The sequence below is a fragment of the Pavona decussata genome, unplaced genomic scaffold (assembly GCF_977016875.1).
Source record: "Pavona decussata unplaced genomic scaffold, jaPavDecu1.1 SCAFFOLD_156, whole genome shotgun sequence".
Taxonomy (NCBI): Eukaryota; Metazoa; Cnidaria; class Anthozoa; order Scleractinia; family Agariciidae; genus Pavona; species Pavona decussata.
In genome coordinates this window covers 2,953,114-2,970,993 of record NW_028145568.1, presented here as the reverse complement: position 1 = coordinate 2,970,993, position 17,880 = coordinate 2,953,114, and the positions used below count along the sequence as shown (strand labels likewise).

Here is a 17,880-nt window from a genome sequence, read left to right as displayed (position 1 = left end):
AATGTTTTGGATCTTTTTGAAATTTGAATATCAAGCGTGTGCGTATCAAACGTTTAAATAAACAGGCGTGTGTTTGTTTGTTTGTACGATTGTGTCTTCCTTGCTCACCAGAAACAAAAACAACAACAATAGAACGTAATGCATTAATTTTACAGCCTAAACTCGACTACCAAGAGATGAGACATGTCTGTGAACTGAATAAATTTTCATGTCAAGCAATTAATATTAGCTTGTAATAAGAGACTTCAAATTGTGTTAAATGTAGACCTCCATTAAGTCCACATATTCAATGATAAACTGCATTATACACACATTAGCACCATTGTTTGAATCCCACGCTAATGTTCTTTGCTTCGAGCAACTCTTCACGAATTAAAAGTGGGAATGGGAATTTTTCAGTGGTACATCCACAGAAGGGCTATTCGTCCACTGTTTCTAGATCGAATTGGGATTTGGAAATTGTTTTTCGGAGGGAGAAAAACCGGAGTAACGGAGAAAAACTCTCGAAGCAGGGACGAGAACCAACAACAAACTAAACCCACTGATAAAGCGTCAACTCTGGGAATCGAACCTTAGCCACATTGGTAGGTGGCGAGTGTTTCAGTTCTGCTGCACCATGACGTTACTTTTAATTGGCATCTGGTTCATGATATACTACTGACTAATTAGACAAAGCTGCACATTGACAGGATCACTTGAACAGTGACATTAATCTTTTGCCACAAAAAGGAACTCCTGTCTTCGATATGACGGTGAATATCCTACGCCAACGTCCATTTAAAGTAAACTTTTACGCGTGAGCATAATGATATTAAGCGTTTACTTGTTACCACGTAAAAGGAAGTCGTTATTCGATCCAGTAAAATCCCACGCTTAACAGTTTTGGTGTTCGTTGGTTCGTAAAATAATCAGGCTATCATGTTATAGAAAAATGTTAACCGTGTTAAGTTTCATACGCTTATTCTGTCGTCTTCATGATTTTTGTGTCAAAGATGCGTCGGCCGTGTGGCGAAATGGCCAAGGTAGTTCACCGTGTTCGAATACTATTCTATATGCTCCATACCACTCTATGATCCTTCCCTGTCTGTACTGACTATAACTTAGTTTCGGGGTCAAAATACAGAAACGAATTGTGATTCTTCCGGATAGTGAACAAGGCCAGTTACGATGCTCACACAGACCCATTTTTTAAAGAGCTTAACTTGCTTAAAATTTCAGGACATTTACGTATTTCAAATCCGTCAGTTTATGTATTCATTTTGCAACTCTAATCTTCCTTCAAAATTTGAAATCTATTTTCCTTGAATAATCGTACCCATATCTTTAATACCAGTCATGCATTTTCTTTAAACTTACCATATTGCAGAACAAAGATCAGACAATTTTCTTTTCTCTTTCAAGGCTCAAAGTTTTTTTAATATTCTAACATTCATCAACAATAAGTTAAAGCATTTCTTTGTTATTAAGAACTGACAATTATTTTTTAATACAATTCTCCGATCTACTGCTTCTAGTTCATCCATATTTATTAGTACGCTGTTTATTCACTCTTGTATTTCGTGAGGAAACCTAATTTCTTATAGACCTCGTGGTTTCGCTTAAGAGTCCTCGCAATTTTTTACCTTCAAAACGAAAACCTGTATTTTGTATTGTAATTTGTAATGTGTGTAGTATGACAAAATAAAAAAAAATTACATTAAAAAAAGAAGAAAAAACTTAAGGTCCCTGTGTTTAAAGTGGCGAGCTGGGCGCCTACTTATAGAAACGATAACAAATCAACCGACTTATAATTTGCCATATTTTTCATGAATATTTAAAATAACTCCATCTTAACTGGAACAAACAGGAATTCATACCAGTAAGCTGCACGTAATAGGAACTCGCCATGCGGTGCTGAAAACAATCCGCCATGCTAACACTTGGAGCTTTTATTCACTTAATAGTGACAAAGCTGACATTAACCTTTTGCCGCAAAAAGGAACGTAACTACCGTCTTTGATACGATGCTGAAATATCCAACCCCAACATCTATTGTTGCAAGATTGCTTTCGCCTCGCCGAACAAAGAACAACATGACTGATTTACCTCAAAGGGCAGAGATTTTGACTCAATGGTCAAATTTATTTCCTCAACTGGTGAAGAATAATGTGAATGATCTGTCTCAACGGGCGAGGAACAATGTAAACAACTGTAAATCTCCTGGTACTCTTGTCAGACATCTTGTAATTTTAAGTGCCGTCATCGCAGGGAGGGATATCCCGAATAATAAAAACCAACCAACTGCACATGCTTCCTATCTTAGATCCGTGAAAGTTTCCGATTTTTTCGCTATAGTAAAGAATAGTGTGCTGCCTCGCTAACGCTCGCCAGCAATAAGACTGCTCTTAAACCGCTCAGTAATAAATGATCAAGCCATGATGTTATAGATAAATGCTAGCGGTCTCATGTTTCATATTCTGTCGCTTTCACGTTTTGTTCATCAAAACATTAATTCATGTTGATATTATCAAAGATGCGTACTGGCCGTGTGACAAAATGGCCAGTGTAGTCCCGTGTTCAAAGACTATGTCACTGTGTGTTTCACTGTAAGCAAGCTGGTCTCTCACTTTAATACAGGGACGACAACCATCGCTGAGAATGCCATTTTCTTTTGCAACATCTACTTACAGTGCATGAATTTTTTTTTTTTTTTTGAGACAAGGCAAAATAATTTGTATAGTCAGAACTAGATAACTACGATTGGCTAAGAGACTTAACAAGTTTTTGTATGACTTCGGTAAAAACGCTTTTTAAAGCTAGTCGATTGTTACCGCGGTTCTTAGAAAGCAATTAACCGGGAATTAAGCGTTTACCTTCTGTGGGATGCTATTTTGTGATGCTACTGTAGCTTTCTTTACTCAGGACGAGCGCGTGCAAGGTGTTATGAGCACATTAAAATCTATGCTAGCGCATAGCGCCGAAAATAATTGTAGTTATAATTTGCCATTTTCTTCATCACTATCCAAAATGACTCCAAATGGAGCTAACATGAATTCATACATATGAGAAGTTTGTATGATTTGAAACGTTTTCATAAGGGTTTCGGGCTTCGTGTTTTACTGCGTACTTCTCAAACTCATTAATAATTCAAAAGTGAAAGACAAAGTGGGTGTTTTTCTTAGGCTTACGCTGCGCCATGGTTTGAATCGCTCTTGAAAAATTCAAAACAAAAACAAACACCACCTTTGCTGTCCTCATTTGTATTATTTTATCGAACTGTGGTTCCGCGTAAGCGAAGCAGTTTGTGGTTGCATATCCTTGGGCGATAGCAATGTTTTCAGCGCTTATTTGTATCAGTGGTCAAGTCAGTTTGTAACAGTCAGTGAACTTGTCCTTTTGGTTGATAAAATGGTCCATGCTTTCACGTGGCCTGGGTTAAAAAAAAAAAAAAATTGTTGAACAACCGACGCAACATGCAAATTTACATTTGTCTATGGAAAGATTTTTGTTAAAGAGAAGGTAGTCAATTCTTTTCGAAGTTATCTTCTTTAAACAAACAAACAAGCAAACCAAATAATAATAATAATAAAAATAATAATAATAATAATAATAATAATAATAATAATAATAACAATAATAATAATAATAATAATAATAATAATAATAATAATACATTTTGAAAGCAAAGCCAAGTGATCAATATTAATCGTATAGGTAGCGTGATAGTTTTAATCGAGGCAGTCAGATATGCAAAACTGAAAAAAAAAAACTATCCTGCAGAGTTTCAACCGCCTTTGGGGCTTCCCCCCCCCCCCCCCCCCCCCGCAGTGCACCATAATTAGTCGACATCCCCTATGGGTTAGTTGGAGGGCACGTCTGAAATTTTGTCAGTGACTATATTTTCGGAATTCAATCAATTTCCTCGTTTGTGTGTTTGTTTCTTTTGTTTTGTTTTTGTTGTTGTTCTGTTTTCCTTGTTTTGCTCCTTCGTTATGTGGAGTTTATATGGACAGTGTATTTTAACAGGCAACAAGTGGGTCACATGTTAGCAGTTCAAATGTACGGTGTGCCACCCGACGGATGCGCCGCGAACAAATGAAATGGCTATTATTACAGATAATCATCGCTTTGATATGCAGGCGAAGCAACTGAGGGCATTAACTCTGCCGCTTCCACTTTGCACGCGGGAAGTTTATTTGGATTGGTTTTCCAATCAACTGCTAACGTCAATCTAGCGAATCCTTAATTGGCAACGCATCTATCGGTCAATTAGCAGAAACTGAATATCAAAGGCGGTAATTGAAGCAGCATGCACTATAAAGGCACCTGCTACAAATGTCAACTGTTTATAACTGAAGCGACTCTAGAAAAGCAGGAAGAGCTGTCCAAATAAACATTTGTTTCGTTGAATCTATCTATAAGGTTCTTCTCAAACGTTCGGACAGTGAATCCAGATCTCAAATTCATAAGGTATGTCTAGTAAAGACCATGATTAACGTAAATAAGTTTACATTTGTTAGTTTTCCCTGCTTAATTATTCAGCGTTTGGATGCCACCATGTATCATCAATTTTCATGTCTACTAGAGATGCCGTTTAGTTTGTGATAATTACACGTTGTCCACATATGAGTTTATCCTTTGTACTGATGAATTGAGTAATGAGATTTGCAATAGTGCTTTGTTCGGTGTCTTCGTCTTATGTATTTTCTTCAAAGGCAAGCCACCAATTTACATAATGTCCGTCTCCACGCAGGGGTAAAAAGTAAGTTTTGCGAGCAGTAATGTTGAAGCGGCTCTCAAAAATGCTGGAAATAGAATCTAAAGTACAATCACAGGATCCAAGTCAGTAGATACCAGAAAGTGACGAGGAAGTAGTCGACTGAGGCACAGAGTGCAAATTTTCTCTTCGGGGTTAATGGGCCCTTTGGAAAATTTCCACTCATGAAAATTTGCATGCTATCTGTCAAACCTGTTTCTCGCCAACTATAGAAAGTTGTGACTTGTTCACACGCACCATTAGAAAAAATGCTACTCCAGTCTCAGAATATTCCTAACCCGAACAACTCACTGATATCTGTTTTTTGTTTTTGCTCTCGTTCTTGTTTTTTTTTTTTTTTTTTTTTTCGGTATTTTGGTCTATTTATTGGTTTTTAATGTATGCAACCGTATATAAGGATAAGTACCTAGTTTAAAACAACATCCTCTCAAATTGACAAATTTTACACAAACAGCAGGCAAAATCCAGTAGCATAAAAATTCAAGTTTCGCATCTCGGTTGTGCGTCATTGCAATTCTTGCATACAGTTCCCAATAAGTTAACAAAAATTATTGGTTATTGTTGGTGTTATTGCTATCATTTCGCAAAATGGTCTTTCTTCCTATTCTTACGCGAAGATATTGTTTCGTGCCCGTAAGGAGATTCACTAAAACATTAGTTCTTAGTCGGTGGATCCACGGCGCACATTTTCAGTTATTCGGCTATATTATTCCCTTAAGATAATATTGCCTTGATATATTTCCACAGCAGCTTCATAAAGAACGAAGAAATTTCGCCTGACAGATCCAAAATTAACCAGCCAATGGTCGGTCGAATTTTGACAGCTATATGATAACCTAATACCACGTCGTTATGTCTACTGACAAGCGAAGACAACTCTTTTTACTGGATAAAATAAACAAATATTTCCATTTACAATTTCGGTGCATTAAATTCTGTGCAGTAGTCCTTTTGGAGACGCGCGCTAAGAATCCTAAGGAAATACATTGGACTGCTTTAGTTTAAAGTACATAAACGTTTGTTTTTTTCATTTTATGCTCTCTTATCTCAGGCGATTCCACTTCCATATGCGTTGTGTAAATCTTTTAATTACTCAGCCGGCTTTTAACGGCGTCTTCGAATACAATTCAGAAGGAGTGCGTTTCGTCTCAAAACAGAAGGAAGATATAGTCAAGAGCCGCTGTAATTCATTAATTTCATTCATTTATTTATTTCCCAATCTTTTATTTTAACCGACCAACACCAACCGACCCAATATGACAAGAAAGTTCAAAATTGCATGTCCTTCGCTACCGCTTCCATGGCATTTATGTCTTGCCAAAAGTTAGCGAGCAATTTCCTGTCTGGATTAATTTTTTTGACGTTCGACTATTTTAAAAATTTGAATAATGGGCGAAGATAGATCCAAATTACTGTCACTAAACTATTAGGGGGAAAAGCCATGATCCCGAGTGCACTCACACTCACGCCGTGTACGTGGTGCAAGGAAGCTGGCTACGATAGCAACCGATGGCCTGGATTTCCTTTGTTAGAATATTTCAAGAAAACTTTCCCTTCAATCGACAGTTAAGGAACTGCTTCTTTATAATAACGTTAATATTATCGCGTCGCTAAAAGTCTGTGACACCATCCAATAAAGATTCTACTCAAAATCGATTATAATGTATATCGAAAGACGAATGTGGTCTAATTTACTTTTCATTCATTGTTTCTGGTTAGTATTGGATCATGTAAAACAAACACTGCTTGTAAAAGCATTTGATAAAACAGAAGTATTTTATAAGAAATTACTTGTGGCCTCAAATCTCGCAAGTTTTGCTCAAATGCCTAGAGCTGCGGTCTTGTGAGCTTTTGAATAGTGGGTGCAGATGGCAAAGAGGCAAAACAAAACATAAAAACCTTATTGAAAATAAACCTCGGACCTTTGGGAAACCTTACGTACGAGCAGAAAATACAGGCAAGAAACTCAGAACTGAGCGGCGATGGAGAGGTTAATTTAACGTTGCGCATTATAGTTCTTCAGTAAAACAATTGGCATGCGTAAATTGAAAGTCACTTCAAAATAATCGAGGACAAATTTTAACGCGAGAATGTGTTTTACCGAGGAAAAACGGGTTTCAGCTCATCGAAAATCATGTTCTCTGCTGTTTTTCCTTAACAGTGTCATCGTATCAGCGGTAATGTTTAATCAACAAATGTGTCAGGACAACAGCTGCAAATCGAAGTAATTGTGTTCGATTGCTTTCGGAACATTAGTAAGACATCATTAGGATCAACTGAATTTGGTAGACATCATCGTTGGGTTGCTTCAACAGACTTGGAGTCCGTATTTAACTCGGTCAAAAACTCAGTACGATTTTAGTTTTTCGAATGACTATCGTTCAGTTTCTTCGTTCGAAAAAAAAAAAATGTCAAAATGCTAATGTGTTATCTAGAGTGTGCTTATTTGCCCATTCAATGAACTCTCAAACAAGGAGGTATAAAAGGCTGAAAGAAAATTAAAACAGAAGGGTCACGCGAAATTAAGTTTTAAACGTTATATCGAAGCTCAGCAGTTTTCCTACAAATCTGCTCTTCGAAAACTTTTGGTCACTCGGAGCTTTTGGCGTAAAAATATCGTATTTATAATCAATCAAATCGTTTTAGTAGAGAGATTAAGAATTTCGTTCACGGCGAACGGCAAAAGTCAGATAGGCGTGTATGTTTTTGGGAAGAAAATGAGTGAATCATGGTAGAATAGTATGAACTAAATCAGGCCTTTGATGCTAGCACAAAACTATTCAACTTTTACTAAGAACTTGAAAACAATGAGTGCAAAATGAAAGATAAATATGGTCACGTGGTCATTTTTGCCGTTTGTCTTTTGCCGCGAACATAATTTTAATCCCTCTAACGCTGCGCAGACTGTTCAACCTCAATTGTTTCCCTACATCCCCTTCATCAAGTATGTTGTCATCTTCCTCTGTTCCAACAGCAACTGCTCTTCCATATTGAAATTTCTCGTCTTTCTGAGAACAAGAGTCAATGCAAAAACGTAGTTCCAATGATCGATTTCTTTTGATAAATGTGCTTGAACTGACGTTTCCAAGAATTCCAATCGACCCGTGTAATTGACAGTGCTTTGCGGCTTTGCCTTCTACTTGAGTTGCGTTGCGAGGGAGAACCTGTCTTATTACGTAATCAATTTCGCATTAAGGGTAATAATACACTATGTCAGATTAACAGCAAAACAAAAACAATACAAACCTGTGCTTCTACAAAACACATTGAAAGTAAAGTTAAGTTCAGAACATTTTGTTTATAAATCCCATGATGAATTGGCAGGAAAAAATCATTTACCTGTGACCATCCCCTTTAACATTTTTGTTAACCCATGTCCAAGAATTAAAAAGTTCTTGGCCGGCTCCTGAATCGTTGACATCATTTAGGCTTTTCACTGTTTCAGTCATCGGTTAGCTTACAACTTACATCTTTATTAATCTGGGAGGGCCAGTCAAAGATTATGATATTATAAATAAATAATAAATGATAAATAAAGTGCAGGGAAAAGAAGAACAAGGAACAAATTATTACTTACATACAGTCGAACCTCCACTAACGGCCACCTCTCGACAATGGCTTCCTCTCTATAACGGCCACTTCTTTTTGTCCCGGCGGACAGTCCATACATTAGCTCTTGTTTAAACCTCTCTACAACGGCCACCTCTCTACAACGGCAACGGCCACTAAAGTGCGCCCCCAACTGCCAAAATAACCTCTCGACAACGGCCAGTACAGCACTTTTTTGTAAAAACCTTTTTTTTTTTTTATAAACTGATGCAGTAATCGACATTTGTCTTCGGAACATTACGTTTCTGTAGCCATTTTAATGATATACGTATTTTGATTGTGTTCCATTTTTATGCTGCAGTAAGCATAAATTGTCTACAATAATATAGCGAATGTTGCGAACCTTGCTCGTTTTGCCTTGTTTACATTTTCATTCAAAACATTATTTACGTTTTATTGTGTCTACAGTAAGCATGAACTTGGCACAATAAACATGTTGTACTTCCCGAAAAAAAGTTGTCATATTACACACCTACCTCCCCATAACGGCCACCTCTCTACAACGGCCACTTTCTTCTGTCCCCAAGGTGGCCGTTGTGGAGAGGTTCAACTGTACTAAGGATTATTGCTTACGTACTAAGAATTGATACTTACATACTAATTAACGGTTTTACTTACTGTTTATTACTTACATTAGATTTATCTTTTGAAAAAATTGAGATACATTGATATAGGAATTTTCTTCCTTTAAATGTGTGCTTAATTGCGGTAGTGTTTATTTAATACTTAATTAACTGACTTGAAATGCTTCAACAGTGCGGTCTCATTTAAAAGCAATAGTCTGGGAGCGGAAAGAGATTCGAACCACTAAAAACGTATCTAATACACATTCAATGAAAACTAAAGTGGTGTAATTCCGATCCCCGATCCCCCTCCCCCACTCCTCCTGTATGACAATTTTTGCAACCCTATCAATTACGTACAATTTAAATTAAGGCAAGGATGCTTACTATTAATCATGGTTACTTTCAGTTCGCCTACAGATAAAAGCCACACGCAAAATGGGAGAAAGCCAGGTGATACCGATCACATTCACCGTGTTGTACGCCTTAACAATGCTTGCATCCGTGTTAGGAAACGCCCTCTTAATCTACATCGTGTGGCAGAAACCCGAAGTACGATCACTGACAAGCTTCATGTTCGTCAACATGGCCGTGGCTGATCTGCTGGTTACTTTGGTTATGATGCCTTGGTCCATTGCTTACTTTCATACTGAGGGCGAGTGGCAGATTACTGGGCTACTTGGAGAAATCACCTGTAGGGCCGTCTTCTACACGGCTAATGTCACAGTTATGGCGTCCATCCTTTGCTTAGTATTCATGGCGATCGATCGATACTACGCAGTTGTTCGCCCTTTAAATCGGCGCTCCCTATGGTTCAGAAAAGCCAAATTGGTTTCTCCTGTGGTTTGGATCATGTCAATGGTTTTGATGTCTGCTTGGCTGGTTTTCTTTGACCTGCAGAGTCAATTGTGCGGATATAACTTTTCTCTTTTTGGAATCACTTACATAGATAGTATCTTTCGCGGTTTTTTCGTCTACATCTTCCTCGCCACCTACGTGTTTCCCCTGATTGTCATTTCCGTCTTGTACGCCAAAGTCGCTCACAAGATATGGTTCCATAAAGCGCCAGGAAATCAGCTGGTTGAAGTTCACCAACAACAGGAAATCACAAAGAAAAGAGTAATCCGAATGCTCATCATCATTGTCGTGGTATTTGCTCTTTGTTGGCTTCCTGCGCAGGCGTACCACCTCTTCCTGGCAATAACTGCAGGGCATGTTAACGTACCAGATTTTGTTATGTATCTGGTCTTCTGGCTGGGCCACGCAAACAGCGCTATCAACCCATGGCTTTACATTCGATTAAGTGGCAGGATTAAATCGGCATTCACAAGAATGGTCACCAGACGGTTTAGCGAAGAATCAAAAACTTGCAGCCAAAGAACCAAGTCTACAAGGGCTGCCCTATTAAACGAACAGTGCGCTGAAGCATGCTTGTAGCTCGAGAAAACTCTCACCATATGCAGTAACTACACCCTAGAACACTCTTCAGTACAAGAATGTTTTCTTTCCGTGTTGCTAGAACTAATAGATAAAAAAGAACGCCGCGTTCCTTTCCCAAGACCCTGTCGACTCATTTTTCAAAGGTAGCCTTCAACTCTCGGTGTCCACTAATATTTGCGAGTAAGGTTCCGCACGCGCTAATAACTGGACGTTTTATTTATTGACATTTTTTTTTTTATCTTTGATGAATCAAAATACAAAAAAATAAACATAGAATAAGCTTAAGTTAATTTTATGGGAGCCCTTTCTTGTTGGGCAAAATAGATGTCTCACGGTGGTCACACCAGCGACTGATATTTCAACGTCGTAGATGTCTAATCAGTCCTAAAACAAAATATCTCGCGAATTAATGCTAACACCAAACTTCTGCTCTAACAGGGCATTACAGGCTACAGATGTGTAATCAAACATAATTTGGCTTTCATTCTCTCACAGAACAAATTTCTGAGCGTGAAATCATAAAGACAATATTATGCCCTAATTAACCGCGTAGACACTTTTGAGCTTCAGTTTGCTGAAGGTGAATTCGTATCCTGTCATGGAAATACATCACAAAATTGGAATATATATATAGCAATACTTTGGATAAATTTGGGGTACCAATTTTCCCTGAAAATAAAAAGTTAGATTGGATGTGACTTATATATTATAGTACTTAAATAGTTTGTTAATGTTGCTCCATAAATCCCCTGTAAACGAACAAATTAACGCCGTACAAAAACCTCCAACAAGAGAGTCTCACAGGGGCAAACAATGTTTCTGACCCTTTTGAAGAATTGTTTCTTGATCGTTGGACTGTAATTTCTCCTTACAATATAGCCAACTGGTCGCATACAGGTAATAAGATAGATACAAAAAAATGAATGTCTCCAGGGAAGGAGAAGGTTACGTAAAAAAACACCACAGAGTTTAGTGGTTCCTAGAACAATTCACGCCGAGAAAACACTGCAAAGTGCTATCCATTTAAGATTAAAATGTCACATTTGGTTTTACAAGAATTTCATGCCTTTGCTTTTTGCTGCTGTATCAGTATAGCAGCACGCCCTTGTTCTGAAACAAGCTGTGTATTATTTGAAAAAATTAGCACGTCTAAAAAAACTTGATTTTATCCTAATCATTCTCTTAGCCCATTTCAAATCTTTAGCTGGATGATGAAGCTATTTTTTACACGTGTTTTAAAATATTCAGAAACTGGGGATCATGCATGGAGCATTAGGCAAAGGACGAGGGGTTCTTGCCACGAAGTTATGGAACATATTTCTTGTTGTTTATTGTTATTATTTGCGGATCATTAAACAGAAAAAGCCATTTCACGATTCTCGAAAATACTAGTCATATAGAAAGTTACAAGAGATGGTACAATCGAAATGTGCTTCAATTCAAATCGAAATGACGTCTATTTGTCCATTTATTGTTATTAATATTAATAGTATACATTAGCATTAGTATCATCTTTCTATCATACTTTATATATTGTATAATTAAGGGTATTTTACTGTAATACCTGAAGGAATCACAGCGTTTAAATAAAGATTTTACCTTAAATCAATGACGATTTCAAGCCAAGGATTTGAATAGTCCATATGTTTTACGGAGTGCGCGTCATGGCAAAAATACAGAACGGTTCCGTTAGTAAATCAAGACTCACGGACTACAACAATTGCGTGAATAAGAGAATAAGGTAAATACCCTAGCTCAGTAGACCTACACCTTTCAAGAGCACTATTTTCACATGGCCCTGATAACCTGCAGCTGCACTTTTTTTTAAGGTTGGGAGCATTGTTCTGTTGTACGTTTTTTTTTTTCGTCCTCTCAACAAACCATGCAAGACGTTGCAAATGGTGTAGGCTGCCCTCTCTCCTAGTTCCCCCAAACAACCAGCAGTCTATATCATCTGTTGTTGTTTAGGAGATAGCAAGTTTCGTATTGAGATGAGTGAAGTGAGTTGAAATGTACAAACAGCTACTGGGAAAAACGTTAAAACCAGTGCCTTGGGCTTCTCCATGCTGAAGGTGAGAAGCGGACAACAGCCAGCTTGCTTTTCGCTTACTACCATCCACCATACGGTCGGTCACATTTTGGAGAGTACTTGAAGTTTATTTCAGTAACGTGCTGTTTGCATCGGCTACTTTTACCCGAGATCCAAGTTCCAAGCAGGGACGATCACCAAACAACTGGCAACTGATGAAGGAAGTGCCTTTAATATCATATCTTTTGGTCGATATCTTCAACTCAAAGGTGATATTAAGTGAAATTAACTAAAACTGAATGGGCATAGGGAAACATAGATCTCTTTGCTCGCTAAATTCCAAACAATCAACCTCGATCAGCTTTCGCTCAAAGACTAATATGTACGTAAAGTGAGAAGTTAACTGGCCATCATACGTCCGATCGCAGATAATATAGTAATCATTTCAATCATTTCATCTCTCTACCTTCCATAATTTTAGTCTTCGCATTGCACTTTTTACCAAAGACCTAGTTTAAATGTGAGTCAATTAATGGTTCTGCTGGGTCGTAGACCAGACGAGAAAAGACGAGCCCTCGTCTAAGTTTTATCCCGAATTAAAAAAAAAAAAGAGACAGTTGAAATTAATTCCCAAATAACGTCTGTAATTGCGTCCTGAAAGCTTAAGCCTCATAATGCGAGCGAATTTAGAGTAGCCTCTTCCAGGCGTTCAGTTAGTTGGGGCGCAGCGCGAGAAAAAGCGCGCGAAAAAATAAAGGAAAAGCGCGCGAAGGGAAGCGAAAGAACGCCTGTGGGCAAACTTAACAAACGGTCGTTCCGGTATACCAGGATCTGGTATACCCTCTGATTGGTCAATTTTGACAGATTTTGTCAACGCTACAACGTTGCTGACGCAGATGAGAAATTCGATATGGCGGCCATCCTTTCATCGAGTGTCAAATCTGCGATAAACAACATTCTTAAAAATTTTCCGCATGTGGAGCGCCTTCGAGAATTCTTTTACTTTATTTTCGCGAATAATTTTTCGCAAAAAGCTACTTTTCTAGGGATTTGGGGAAAAAACCATTAAATTAATTGAGCCGAGATAAGCCCATTAAACTTTCGTCTCGTTCAGTTCTGATCATTATAAGGATAAAGGAGATCAGTCTACGTCTGGAGTTGCAACCGCGAAAAAATATCAGACGTTCGTCAGGATAAATCCTGTTTCCTAGCCAGAAACGTAATAAATTTTGGTCCACGAGCGTTGATTCACCAAACAACACGAAAGTGAAAAATCACTGGCGCATAAGACGATTGAACATCACGACATAAACAACGAAGGAGCTTAACACTTTAATGACTGTTTGTTCTCCGTCGATATTCATGGCAGAATCGATTTGGCCACAAATATAAATAGGCGATACTTCCAACGTACTTTGGTCATCACCACTTGTCTGTCCGCCAAGGATTTGCTGGTCGATTCCTGTAGATCTGTTGAGTGCGTGTTAGCACGTTTCGCGGAAGGAGTACATCTCCAGTCGGCGATCTAGCGTTCGTCTGTCGTTTTGCCGCTTTCAGCGATTCTCTTTCCACAATCCCCGAGAATAGTTTCACAATACTGACATGCGTTCTAGCCAGTATTCTTACACAGGTCAAACAACTTACATTCGAGAATCTTGGGTCTCTTTTCAGTTCATGCCCCAACGAACTGGCAAGGTCGGCCAACACTATTCAAGCTCTCTGCTCCCGAAACCTTATTAAAAACAACATTAAAAATAGATACTCCGGGAATTTTTGTTCCCTGGCACTTTACAATTTTCTGGCAAAACCTGCAACACGTCGGAGGATAGACTGTCAATTCGCTTGCAGAAAAAAACGGAGAATTGAGGGACATGAAAAGCACAATCAAACAGGAAAGACGCGCCAACTCGCAATTCAAGATTGAAGGATCATATTTCCCGGAATTCTGATTAGGGTCTGATTGACATCTGCTGACAACTGAAAACCACAAGCCATATAAGTGGGCGGAACGACCGTTTGTTAAGTTTGCCCACAGGCGTTCTTTCGCTTCCCTTCGCGCGCTTTTTCTTTATTTTTTCGCGCGCCTTTTTTCGCGCTGCGCCCCAACTAACTGAACGCCTGGAAGAGGCTAATTTAGAGAAACTTTGAGTTCAAATGAATCCAGAGAAGAATTTGTTCAAAATTAAATGACTCTGTTAAACATTCTTGAAATTGGTTGGAATGCGAGGACTTAGGGAACGTACACAATGCCCGACATATCTAGGCATACCTGCTTAATTACGTGTGATGCCCTGTGGGCAGCAAGTGTCTTAAAATTGGCTCGATATCTTCGTCGTCGTTATTTTTCTTTTTTCTTTTTTTTTTTTTTTTGTTTGGGTCGGGTATCTTTTTACGAGGGATGCCCTTAGGGGCGTACCGTGTCTAAAAACGGGTAGATTTCTTTTTACACGGAATGCCCGCAAGGGAGGCCATGTCTAGGTTTGGGTCGGGTTGGGTTGGGTCTTCGCTGTAGTCACAAATCTGCACATTAATTTATGCATAAAACTCTGTCCTCTCCTAGTAGGGATGTAATGTTCTAATTGTCTTTCACAGACGCGGCCCAATCAAAATCTATTATTGAGGCACATATCACGAGAGAGGGGACCCACTCATCCCTTCCTGTGTGACGTCAAATCATTATTTGATTCATTCATTAAACCTAGGTTAGTATCGCCTGATAAACTCCGATGACAAGAAAAGGCCGCAAGAACAAACGAAGTGAACAAGGCTCTTTAGAAGTGGAAGAAGAGCTCAGGGACGCCAAACGAAGCAACATGGCCGCGACTGAAGATGAAGAGAATACAGAGATGACAGAAAATTCGTCAACGGAACCTAGCTTAATTGAAATAAGAGAAATGCTAGCGAATATTCAAACGTCAATAGCAAATATCTTTAAGAAAAATAAGTCAGTTAAAAGAGAATTAACGGAATTGACAGGGACGGCGGCCCCTCTCTTGGAAGGGGGGGGGGGGGGGGGGGGGGAGGAGGGGGGCTTGCAAACGAGCGCCGGGGTCGCGAGTTTGTACGGGGGTCTGGATCCATCCTCCTCCAAAAACTTTGAAATCTATAGGCTCGGAAATGGTTTTTTCAACATCCTCTACGAGATGTTTTCTGTCGACAAGTTTCCGACAGTTTTTGTATAAGGCTGTAGCTTTCTAAATTCTCGTCGCAAAATAAAGGAAGTACGATTCAAACACTACTTTCATCTAGTGAATATTTTTATGTATTTTACTTCTTTTCTCAAATAACTTGTGAGCATGAATCGAATTAACATTAACCGAAGTACAGTCGAACCTCCCTTTGCGACCACCTCTCATTAGCGACTACTTTTTCCAAAATACCAAGCGTTTTCAAGTCAAATCGCTATAGATGGAACCTCTCATAGGCGACCACCTTTCGTAAGCGACCACTTTAGAGATGATTGTTTAAAATCTCCAATTGTTTTTAACCTCCCGTAGGCGATCACTTGACACACAATCGGCTGTATCTCTCGTGACGGGCGGAAATTGAAAAAAATGGGTCGCCATAACATATTGGCCACATCATTACAGCGGACGCCGTAAATCTCACAGTCATAGCTACCGGAAGTGTCTCCCGAAATAGGCTAAGCTTAGCATTAAAACAATTAATCAAAATACACATGCACTATACTATACACGGAAATAAACTTTAATCAGATTGAATCCCTTGTAGGAGAGTCCAGCCAGTGTTGAGCTGTCGTGTAGTGCGTAATGATTTAATACTTAACTGATGTCAAAGCACGTTTTCAGCTTAAACTAAACTGACACGCGTGGCCTCTGAGAAAATAAAATGCGTTCAACTGTTCTGCAGGAGTTTATTGTTTGTTCCAAACTTATCGACGCACAAGTGTGGGATTGTTTTGCAACCAAAAGGCCCGCTGGTGTTTTAAATGCTGGTTACCACGGACATCACAGGTTTTATAGAAGAGTTGTTAACTTTTTGCTTATGTCGGTTCCGTTTCCTTAAAAAATGTAGACAGCGCCACCTGGAGTAATAAAAGAGTCAAGTTTCTTTCAGAAGAATTGTCTCACTCGCTGTGTAAAGTAATTTGTGAGATACAATCAATTATTATAGACCCTAAGATTTTTTGCCTAGAATAATTTTGGACCAGTCTTAATATACTTGTAGCTAAGAAAAGTTATTACTATGGGTTGCGATAAGCACTGGCAAAAGGGTTAGGTCTCCGTAATGACGATATGTAGATTACCCGTAATTTAGACCACCTTTGGTCTGACCTCTGGTAAGCGACCACCTTCCGTAAGCGACCACCATAAACAGGTTGGACTGTAGTTTACTATTGAGTCAAAAATGTCACGAGATACGATCCCTTGCTTAAAAATGACTCTGGAATGACAACAATAACTGTCACTAACAGTAACTAAATTTCATAACAACTATAAAATGGCGTTTTACAACATATTATTACAAGTTTCGATTCACATTTCAATATTATGAGTGAGTAGTTCATTGTCATTGGCACTCTTGTGGCATCACCTATATCTCAACACAATAGTTAATGAAAATCCGCCACCGTGAATTTCCCAAAATTTCTCTTTCTCGTCCAATGATAATCACGTTTTCATAAGCGCCGGCATTCCGCAGAATTCTTTAGTGCTGATTTATTTACTCGTGACTTTGGCTTCCCTTCAGATTCGATCACGTCAGTGGATTTCCCGATTTCATTCATATTCTGTAAGAAAGTTCGACAAGTGATGACTTGTCACTGATTCGTAACATTCCTCCATATGATAACTGAGACACTTTTTTTACGACTTGGTGACAAAAAGCCGAAATCATAGATGAGGAAACTTGGAGCGCAAACAGATACTCCAGATAAAGCTCTCACAAATCCTTAGAAAAGTTTTCTAAGGATTTATGAGAAACACCAGGAGGTACTTACAGTACGCGATGTTTCCGTCCTCTCCAAGTCCTGTCTTTAATATGATGCTGAATATCCTATGCCAACGTCCATTTAAAGTAAGCTTTTACGCGTGAGCATAATGATATTAAACGTTTACCTGTTATCACGGAAAAGGAACTCGTCATTCGATCAAGTAAAATCCCACGCTTAACAGTTTTGGTGTTTGTTGGTTCGTGAAATAATCAGGCTATGATGTTTTAGATAAATGTTAACGGTGTTAAGTTTCATACGCTTATTCTGTCGTTTTCATGATTTTGCATCAAAGATGCGTTAAGGCTGTGTGGCGAAATGGCCAAAGTAGTTCCGTGTTCGAATTAATACTATTCTATATGCTCCATACGACTCTATGATCCTTCCCTGTCTGTACTGACTATAACTTAGTTTTGGGGTCAAAACACAGAAACGAATTTTGATTCTTCCGGATAGTGAACAAGTCCCTGGCAGTTATGATGTTCACACAGACCCTATTTTTAAGGAACTTAACTTGATTAAAATTTTAGGA

General features: G+C 38.7%; 1 protein-coding gene across 9 annotated transcripts in view; it reads left to right on the top strand.

Annotated features, from left to right (window-relative positions):
• LOC146465292 (G-protein coupled receptor 83-like) overlaps positions 1-17,880 on the top strand; it is a 40,383-nt gene that overhangs the window by 11,498 nt on the left and 11,005 nt on the right. For 3 of the 9 annotated variants that reach the window (XM_085128531.1, XM_085128537.1, XM_085128538.1), the window contains exon 2: positions 9,349-11,977. In XM_085128531.1, the coding sequence (XP_084984657.1) occupies positions 9,349-10,365 (1,017 nt within the window). In that variant the 3' untranslated portion in view covers positions 10,366-11,977. Of the gene's footprint in view, positions 1-4,115; positions 4,450-9,337; positions 11,978-17,880 lie in introns of those variants that run through there. The other 6 variants (XM_085128535.1, XM_085128532.1, XM_085128536.1 and 3 more) reach the window with 4 other exon arrangements.